The sequence below is a fragment of the Oncorhynchus mykiss genome, chromosome 5 (assembly GCF_057628025.1).
Source record: "Oncorhynchus mykiss isolate SJ-2025 chromosome 5, ASM5762802v1, whole genome shotgun sequence".
NCBI classification, from domain to species: Eukaryota; Metazoa; Chordata; class Actinopteri; order Salmoniformes; family Salmonidae; genus Oncorhynchus; species Oncorhynchus mykiss.
Genome location: NC_143026.1, coordinates 67,755,848 through 67,766,275, shown reverse-complemented (window position 1 = coordinate 67,766,275; position 10,428 = coordinate 67,755,848). Strand labels below are relative to the sequence as shown.

Below are 10,428 nucleotides of genomic sequence, written 5' to 3'. Positions count from 1 at the left end.
TCTGACCCTCTGTCCATCAGCAGTGGCCTGGTCATCACACATCAAAGTGTCCCCCGCTACAGGCCCACTGCGGAGTGCCTCTAGGCCCTGTGTCCCTGTGAAGCTGTGGACGTCTTCTATTAGGAGCTATGCAGCTCTCTATTCAGATTAACCATTGGAAATAGAGCCAGTACACCACCACATTTGAAGCACTAGAGAAAGAAGATTGAGTCTGTCTTTTGTAATCTTTGCATCACACTCTGCTTAAAGAAATGCAGCTCGGCTCAAGTCAAGGTGTCAGAGTTTGGGATGGACGCCTACTCAATCTGTGGCAGGTGGGATCTCACTGTTGTTTTTATTCAGCACTTGTTCTTGAACGTAAAGCAGTGGAAGTTCAAATCAAATCAAATTGTATTTGTCACATACACATGGTTAGCAGATGTTAATGCGAGTGTAGCGAAATGCTTGTGCTTCTAGTTCCGACCATGCAGTAATATCTAACAAGTAATCTAACAATTTCACAACACTACCTTATACACATAAAGATGGCAAGATGCAGTAGATGGTATAGAGTACAGTATATACATATGAGATGAGTAATGTAGGATATGTAAACATTATATAAGGTGGCACAGTTTAAAGTGGCTAGTGATACATTTATTACGTCCAATTTTTAATAATTAAAGTGGCTAGAGATGAGTTGGCAGCAGCCACTCAATGTTAGTGATGGCTGTTTAACAGTCTGATGGCCTTGAGATAGATGCTGTTTTTCAGTCTTTCGGATGATAGCGGGGTGAACAGGCAGTGGCTCGGGTGGTTGCTGTCTTTGATGATCTTTCTGGCATTTCTGTGACATCGGGTGGTGTAGGTGTCCTGGAGGGCAGGTAGTTTGCCCCCGGTGATGTGTTGTGCAGACCTCAATACCCTCTGGAGAGCCTTACGGTTGTGGGCGGAGCAGTTGCCGTACCAGACAGACGGTGATATAGCCCGACAGGATGCTCTCGATTGTGCATCTAAAGTTATTATGGTATCAAACCAAACAGACATATTTGGGTGTTCTGATATAGGCCTATATGCAATATCATGTGGGCCTATGTAATGCTATGCTATGCAATACTCAGTATTACCTAGAAGCAAATCAAATTTGTTTTTAAATGTCATCCATTACTAGAAATCAATGTCCTTCATTTCTACGATCAATGTCAATGTCACCAATGAGTGTTATGTATTGCAATTTACGTTATGATTATAATTTATGATTATGTTTCAGTTTCAATAATGTTCCTCATATATCCCAAATTGGCATGCATCTACCTAGGTACTTGCAATTGGGGACAAGAACTCCTTTGGCAATATGATTTTCGTTTGTGATTCAATAGACTGTTTTATGCTAAATTAACGTCAGTTTTATGAGATATTCAAACATTTGATATATATTTTTTTTATCTGTGAATATATCAGATCACTGCTTTTACATTGATTTATCCAATGTGCCTTTCACATCTGGATCCACTTCCTTATTGCTTTATTTATTAAGACAAGCTCCCTGTCCAACCTGGACTCAGAGGTAGACGTAATATAGTAAACGAAAATCAGGGACACTCAAATTAGTATGATACAATGTTATGTTTCGTTTGGTATGTATTCATTTGTGGATGTCCATCATCTATTTCGTATGATATGTTACTAATTACAATTCCTATGATATTGTACGAATTGCAATTCATACAATATGTTCTGAATTTGCAATACATTTGATATGCGGTGCAGTCTGCCCAGTCCTTTACCGGGGAAAACTACCTTAGTATCTTAGTCACTTAATGTTTACATATCTGCATTACTCATCTCATGTGTATATACTGTATACTTTTTAAAATGTAAATTGTTTTTTTTACCCCCTTTTTTCACCCCAATTTTGTAGTATCCAATTGTTTTTAGTAGTTACTATCTTGTCTCATCGCTACAACTCCCGAAGGTCGAGAGTCATGCGTCCTCCGAAACACAACCCAAACAAGCCGCACTGCTTCTTAACACAGCGCGCATCCAACCCGGAAGCCAGCCGCACCAATGTGTCGGAGGAAACACCGTGCCCCTAGCGACCTGGTCAGCGTGCACTGCGTCCGGCCCGCCATGTTCTGTAATTTGTTAGATATTACTGCAATGTTGGAGCTAGAAGCACAAGCATTTCGCTACACCCGCAATGACATCTACTAATCATGTGTATGTGACCAATAAAATTTGATTTGATGTTACAAATTCCAATTTGCTGTGGCTAACGTTAACGTTAGCTGGGTGGCTAACATTAGCTAGGCTATGGGTTAGGGGTTAAGGTTAGGAGTTAGGCTAATGTTATGGTTAGGGGAAGGGTTAACTAACATGCTAAGTAGTTGCAAAGTAGCTAAAACGTAGTAGGCCTAAGTATTGCAAAGTTGCTAATTAGCTAAAATGATAAAGTTGTCCTTTGGGTTGTTAGACATTCGCATTATACACCCACCCCGACCAGCCATTCTCCTTTTGTTTTTAATTTACTATGCTACGTCTAGTATATGAGACCAGCCTTCCCTGTCACTCCTAGACGATACAGAAAATACTTGGAATGTACTTGTCGCTCGTGAGAAGTCCCACCTTTGAAGTGCTATGGTTGGTTCAATACAAACGACTTAAACTTTTGCCTATCTGATTGGATAAGAAAGCTTTCTGTTTTGGTTGCTTGCCAGCAGCCGTCTGGAAGGGGAGGGGTGCTGTCTGGCTTCCGGTTTTAGGCTGAATTTGACACACAATGAGGTGCAGGGAACAACCTATCGCGAAACGCCGCTGTAAATAAATAGAACAATCACTGAAGCCACAGAATCATGGAGAATCAGGTAAAGTGACTTTTATGTCCCCTCGTGAATCCTGAAATTTTAACCGAAAGAATGCTAGAAGGCTGCGCCCGGGACAGAAATTAATGCCTGGTGCTCAAAAAAAATCCTGCTAATCGAACTCATAGTTGGCTCACGCGCTTTGCTAGCTAGCCACACTCGCATACATCTTTATTTGACATAGCGAGCTGGCTAACGTTAGCCTCACTCAGCATTGCTAGCTAGCCACACAATCAGACGGGCATACAAAGGGATTTCTTGCTTGCTTGTGTATTATGGTATAATATATTGTGAAAGTAAGACATACTCACTCCTTACCCGGTTCGTAACCTAATTTAGCTCGAGCTACTTACTACCTGTTAGGGACGCTCTCGCGGCCCTTCGCTACAAGGCACCGGTGGAAAGGATTGATCTTTCCAGGTCTGGGTGGAGGGGTGTGTATCTAGCGGCGAGGAATTGAAAAGCGGGAATCACATCACCAGCTTAAAGGCAAAGATTATGCAAAAATGAAGATATTTGAAAATCGTAGATACAGATTGCGTGTGTAACAGCTAGCTGTATACTGTGGTTGGTTGGGTGAAAACATGAAAGAACGACCATGAACTATGTCCACATCGTTGTCCATTGACAGACCCTAGCAGTCCATCTTATTTTTTTCAAAATATCATGTCAGTAGTTCCGCTGTTACTCTAGGTAGGAGTTTGAAAACATGCTGATCATGAGAATGCAAACTCTTATTTCCATATCAAAGTCAGTGACTCATGGCATGAACTTGTGGGAACATGTCACTGTCCGGTGTTACCCCTTTGAAGAATGGAATTCCGTGACAAGGACTCATATTTTTAGCCTGATTACCCATAGTGGCAAAAGAAAAATATAAAACTATCCATCAACAATCATGAAACATCCAAGAAGATAGTCATTGTATTTTTGTGCATTTCAAGTTGTCTGAAATCTAGACTACAATTATTTGGTTTTGCTAAAACTGCCCTCTGGCTACATTAATTATTTCAGGAAATGTTGTTGTGCATCATAAAGTCTGTGTTCTGTCATTGTACGATTTGTGCAATTATCAAAATCACAGTTAAATTCACAATAATACACCAGAGATGGTCATGTTCAAACCAGATAGTGGTGGGATAGTTGCATGCTTTGTAATTGGAGTAGACTAGAGTAAGATCTCTGTAAGGGCTGTGGTGTCTGGTGGGGCCTGTCCACCCATACAGAGCTCAAAGTTCTGCAGGTGTGTCTGTTCTGTTGATGGAGTAGTCTGTTTTCATTGTCTGTGTGCCTCATCAAAGGAGACTTTAAGATTATTTTTCCTTTGTCATGTTATTTTCATGGCACGTGGGGATTCATTGTTGTAAGAGCCTGCTTGTCTGCCAAGGAGTTCATTTCCTAGGGGGGTTCACTTGCCACAGTGATGGCGGCTGAATGTTTTTTGTTATCTTGTTCTTGCTGGGAAGTGGGAAGTAAACCAAATTAAATTATGGAATGTCATTCTGCATCTGTGATTTCTTTTGTTATGAATCTAGAATCTTTATTGCATAAGCATCAGGGTAACGGTGCTCTTGTCTTTTTCCTTGAGTCTTTGTCAATGTCAACCATCTCAGACCTATTTTGTTATGATCTCTGATCTGTGAGGGTCAGTGTCTGAATTGCGGGTTGTCTCTTAGCTGTATTTGGTGATGGCCAGTGATCCTGGGGAGCTGGTTGGTTGATGTGGAGGGGCTCCATGGCTGCTGCACTGACCCAGGGTGTGGTAGTGTCTGGAGTTAAAGGGCATTACCGCCACAGAATGGCTGGGCGAGACGCCAGGGAGGGGGTGTGTGAGGCTGAGAGTGCCAGACCAGCTCATCTCAATCCTGTCCCCTAATCTCTCCACTGAGTCACAGCTCATGGGCACTGTGGAAAGAAGGGGCCAAATCCCCACATTCTTCAGGCATGGACATAAAGTGCCTTTTCTGTGTGTGTGTGTGTCCCCACAATTCCTTTTTTAGTAGCTGTCCTGGTCACTGCAGCATGTAGTCTGTCATCTCAGAACAACAAACTTTTTGAAATTGTAGTATAGAATTATTTTCCTTTTCTTGAAAGTCCAATGCAGCTGTTTTTACTCTGTCATATAATTTGTGGGTAACAGTTAAGTAACTTACTGTGATAAATAAAATGGTCAGAAAGAAACAACCTGTGATGAATTTTAGATGCGATAACCAAGATGGCGTAGCAGTCAGACATCTTTTGTCCTCGTCTTGTGACCCGTGTACGTCTTTTTTTTATATCTTTGCAAATATTTTTCTTAACCTCAACTTCAACATACTCTCCTGCAATCTGCCTCAACCAATGTGGTATGGATCTGCTATTTTCCTTACTTTTGAACCGGAACCCCCAACAGTAGCTAGCCAGTTTAACTAGCTAGTAGTCAGCTAGCCACTGCTAGCAGTCATCAGCTACCATTAGCCGGATAACTCTCGCCAGTCTGCACAGCGCAACTCAAACCAGAGCAAATCTGACTTATTTTTTTCCATATCACTGGATTCCTACCACAAGCTCTGAACCTTTTCACCTGGACCATCGCAGCTAGCTAGCTGCTATCTGAGTGGCCACTCTTGGTTAACGTCTCTCTCGTCCTCTGGTGATGTAGAGGTTAATCCAGGCCCTGCAGTGCCTAGCTCCATTCCCCAGGCGCTCTCATTTGTTGACTTCTGTAACGGTAGAAGCCTTGGTGTCATGCATGTTAACATTAGGGGCCTCCTCGCTAAGTTTGTTTTATTCATTGCCTTGGCACCCTCTGCCAACCCGGATGTCCTAGCCGTGTCTGAATCCTGGCTTAGGAAGACCACCAGAAATCCTGAAATTTCCATCCCTAACTATAACATTTTCCGACAAGATAGAACGGCCAAAGGGGGCGGTGTTGCAATCTACTGCAGAGAGAGCCTGCAGAGCTCTGTCATACTATCCATGTCAGTGCCCAAACAATTTTGAGCTTGTACTTTTTTTAAATCCACCTTTCCAGAAACAAGTCTCTCACCGTTGCCACTTGCTATAGACCACCTTCTGCACCCATCTGTGCCCTGGACACCATATGTGAACTGATTGCCCCCCATCTAACAGCTCAAGCATGCTTAACACCCCGGCCATCCTACAATCTAAACTTGATGCCCTCAATCTCACAGAAATTATCAATGAACCTACCAAGTACAACCCAAATTCGTAAACACGGGCATCCTCATGGATATCATCCTGACCAACCTGCTCTCCAAATACACCGCTGCTGTCTTCAACCAGGATCTCACAGATAACTGCCTCATTGTCTGCGTCCGTAATGGGTCTGCGGTCAAACGACCACCCCTCATCACTGTCAACCGCTCCCTAAAACACTTTAGTGAGCGAGCAGGCCTTTCTAATCGACCTGGCCCGGGTATCCTGGAAGGATATTCACCTCATTCCGTCAGAGGACACCTGGTTATTCTTTAAAAGTGCTTTCCTCACCATCTTAAATAAACATGCCCCATTCAAAAAAAATTAGAACCAGGAGCAGATATAGCCCTTGGTTCACTCCAGACCTGACTGCCCTTGACCAGTACAAAAACATCCGGTGGCATACTGCATTAGCATCGAATAGCCCCTGTGATATGCAACTTTTCAGGGACGTTAGGAACCAATATACACAGGCAGTTAGGAAAGCAAAGGCCTGCTTTTTCAAATAAGAAATTTGCATCCTGTAGCACATACTCCAAAGTTTTGGGACACTAAAGTCCATGGAGAATAAGAGCACCTCCTCCCAGCTGCCCACTGCACTGAGGCTAGGAAACACTGTCACCGGCGATAAATCCGCGATAATTGAGAATTTCAAATCAGCCGGCCTACAAAATCTGGACCCTCTCTTAATAACATTGTCCGCCGCCATTGTTGTAACCCCTATTACTAGTCTGATCAACCGCTCTTTCGTATCGTCTGAGATCCCCAAAGATTGGAAAGCTGCCGCGGTCATCATCCCCCTCTCTTCACTCTAGACCCAAACTGCTACAGACTATCTTTCCTACCCTGCCTTTCTATGGTCTTCGAAAGCCAAGCTAACAAACAGATCACCGAACATTTCGAATCCCACCGTACCTTCTCTGCTATGCAATCTGGTTTCCGAGCTGGTCATGGGTGCACCTCAGCCTCAAGGTCCTTAAACTATATCATAACCGCCATCGATAAGAGACATTACTGTGCAGCTGTATTCATCGACCTGGCCAAGGTTTTCGACACTGGCAATCACCACATTCTTTTTGGCAGACTCAACAGCCTTGGTTCCTCAAATGACTGCCTCGCCTGGTTCACCAAATACTTCTCTGATAGAGTTCAGTGTGTCAAATCGGAGGGCCTGTTGTCCTGACCTCTGGCAGTCTCTATGGGGGTGCCACAGGGTTCAATCATCAGGCCAACTCTTTTTTTCTGTATACATCAATGATGTCGCTCTTGCTGCTGGTGATGTTTTGATCCACCTCTACGTAGACAACACCATTCTTTATACTTCTGGACCTTCTTTGGACACTGTTAAAACCTACCCATCCCGGATCTGGAAGTGTTGTCATCAACTGACACTAATTAGCATAACGCAACGGACATTAATATTACTAGAAAATATTCATGAAATCACAAGTGAAATATATTGAAACACAGCTTAGCATTTTGTTAATCACCCTGTCATCTCAGATTTTGAAAATATGCTTTACAGCCAAAGCAAGACAACCATTTGTGTAAGTTTATCAATAGCCTAGCATTATGCCAAGGCTAGCAGCAGGCAACCTGGTCACGAAAATCAGAAAAGCAATCAAATTAAATTGTTTACCTTTGAGCTTCGGATGTTTTCACTCACGAGACTCCCAGTTAGACAGCAAATGTTCCTTTTTTCGAAAAATATTATTTTTGTAGCCGAAATAAGTTCTTCACGTTTGGCTGAGAATTCGACTGGAAATTGCGGTCACGACAACGGCGAAAAATATTCCAAATTAGCTCCATAATATCGACAGAAACATGGCAAATGTTGTTTATACTCAAACCTCAAGGTGTTTTTCAAATATCTATTTGATAATATATCAACTGGGACAGGTGGCTTCTTAGTAGGAAAGAGAGAAACAATGGCCACATTTGTCTCTTACGCACAAAACACTCTGAGAGACTCCAGCTGACCACTGACGCAATGTTGACGTTCAGGCTCATTTTTCAAAATAAAAGCCTGGAACTATGTATTGTGACACTAGACACATTAGGGAAGCCATTGAAAAAGGAATCTGGTTGATATCTCATTCACTGCTCAATAGGAACGCAGAGCGTTCTAAATAAGAGTCCCTTCCTGATTAGATTTTTCTCAGGCTTTCGCTTGCAATATCAGTTCTGTTATACTCACAGACAATATTTTTACAGTTTTGGAAACTTTAGTGTTTTCTATCCTAAGCTGTCAATTATATGCATATTCTAGCATCTTGTCCTGACAAAATAGTTTTACTTGCATTTAAGCTAAGTGTATGCTCTTCAACCGATCGCTGCCCACACCTGCCCGCCCGTCCAGCATCACTACTCTGGACGGTTCTGACTTAGAATTTGTGGACAACTACAAATACCCAGGTGTCTGGCTAGACTGTAAACTCCCCTTCGACTCGCATTAAGCATCTCCAATCCAAACTTAAATTTAGAATCGGCTTCCTATTCCGCAACAAAGCATCCTTCACTCATGCTGCCAAACATACCCTCGTAAAACTGACTATCCTACCGATCCTTCACTTCGGCGAAGTCAGAGCAGATCACTGCACCTGTACATAGCCCATCTGTAATGTACAAAATAGCCCCCAACGCTCTACTCAGACTGCATCCAGTTTGCTATCACAGTGTCATCCGTTTTGTCACCAAAGCCCCATGTACTACTCACCATTGCAACCTGTATGCTCTCGTTGGCTGGCCCTCGCATCATATTCGTCGCCAAACCCACTGGCTCCAGGTCATCTATAAGTCTTTGCTCGCTGGTCACCATCGCAGCACCCACCCGTAGCACGCACTCCAGCAGGTATATTTCACTAGTCACCCCCAAAGTCAATTCCTCCTTCGGCCGCCTTTCCTTCCAGTTCTCTGCTGCCAATGACTGGAACAAACTGCAAAAATCACTGAACCTGGAGACTCATATCTCCCTCACTAGCTTTAAGCACCAGAGCAGCTCACAGATAACTGCACCTAGCCCATCTGTAAATAGCTCATCCAACTAACTCATCCCCATACTGTTATTTTATTTATTTTTCTCCTTTGCACCCCAGTATCTCTACTTGCACACTCATCGTCTGCACATGTATCACTCCAGTGTTTAATTGCTATATTGTAATTATTTCAACTATGTTTATGCCTTACCTCTGTTATCCTACCCTTTTAATGTTTTTTTAGTTTTTTTTTACCTTTATTTAACTAGTTAAGAACAAATTCTTATTTTCAATGACGGCCTAGGAACAGGGAACTGTTCAGGGGCAGAATGACAGATTTGTACCTTGTCAGCTCGGGGGTTTGAACTTGCAACCTTCCGGTTACTAGTCCAACGCTCTAACCGCTATGCTACCCTGCCACCTCATTTGCACACACTGTATATAGACTTTTATCTATTGTATTATTGACCGTATGTTTGTTTGTTCTATTTGTAACTCTGTTTGTGTTGCACTGATTTGCTTTATCTTGTCCAGGTCGCAGTTGTAAATGAGAACTTTTTCTCAACTAGCCTACCTGGTTAAATAAAGGTGAAATAAATAAAAATAAAGATGCCAAGCCTACTGATTTAAAAAAAAAAAAAACGTTTTTCTTTGCTACACTGCCTTCAGAAAGTATTCCTTCCTCTTGACGTATTCCACATTTTGTTGTTACAGCCTGAATTCAAAATTGATAAACATTTCCTCATCCATCTAAACACAATACCCCATATTGACAAAGTGAAAACATGTTTTTAGACATTTCAGCAAATTTATTGAAAATTAAAAACAAAAAGATATCATTTACATTAGTATTCACACCCCCGAGTCAATACATGTTAGATTAAACTTTGGCAGCAAATTACAGCTGTGAGTCTTTCTGGGTAAGTCTCAGAGCTTTGCACACCTGGATTGTACAATATTTGCCCATTTTTCTTTAATTTTCATAATTCCTCAAGTTCTGTCAAGTTGGTTGTTGATCATTGCTAGACAACCATTTTCAAGTCTTACCATAGCTTTTAAAGCAGATTGAAGTTAAACACTTTCTTGGCCACTCCAGAACATTCACTGTCTTCTTGGTAAGCAACTCCAATATAGATTTTGCCTTGTGTTTTAGGTTATTGTCCTGCTGAAAGGCGACTTAATCTCCCAGTGTCTAGTGGAATGCAGACTGAACCAGGTTTTCCTCTAGGATTTTGCCTGTGCTTAGCTCCATTCCGTTTCTTTGTTATCCTGAAATACTTCCCAGTCTTTACCATTTACAAGCATACCCATAACAGCAGCCACCACTATGCTTGGTACTCAGTAATGTGTTGTATTGGATTTGCCCTAAACATTGCGCTTTGTATTCAGGACAAAAAGTTAATTGCTTTGCCACA

General features: G+C 42.2%; 1 protein-coding gene across 2 annotated transcripts in view; it reads left to right on the top strand.

Annotated features, from left to right (window-relative positions):
• Positions 1-2,715: 2,715 nt before the first annotated feature.
• The window catches only part of mllt1a (MLLT1 super elongation complex subunit a), a 29,579-nt gene continuing 21,866 nt past the window's right edge, over positions 2,716-10,428 (top strand). For both annotated transcript variants that reach the window (XM_021603956.3, XM_021603955.3), the window contains exon 1: positions 2,716-2,843. In XM_021603956.3, coding sequence (XP_021459631.1) covers positions 2,832-2,843 — 12 coding nt within the window. In that variant the 5' untranslated portion in view covers positions 2,716-2,831. The remainder of the gene's footprint in view (positions 2,844-10,428) is intronic.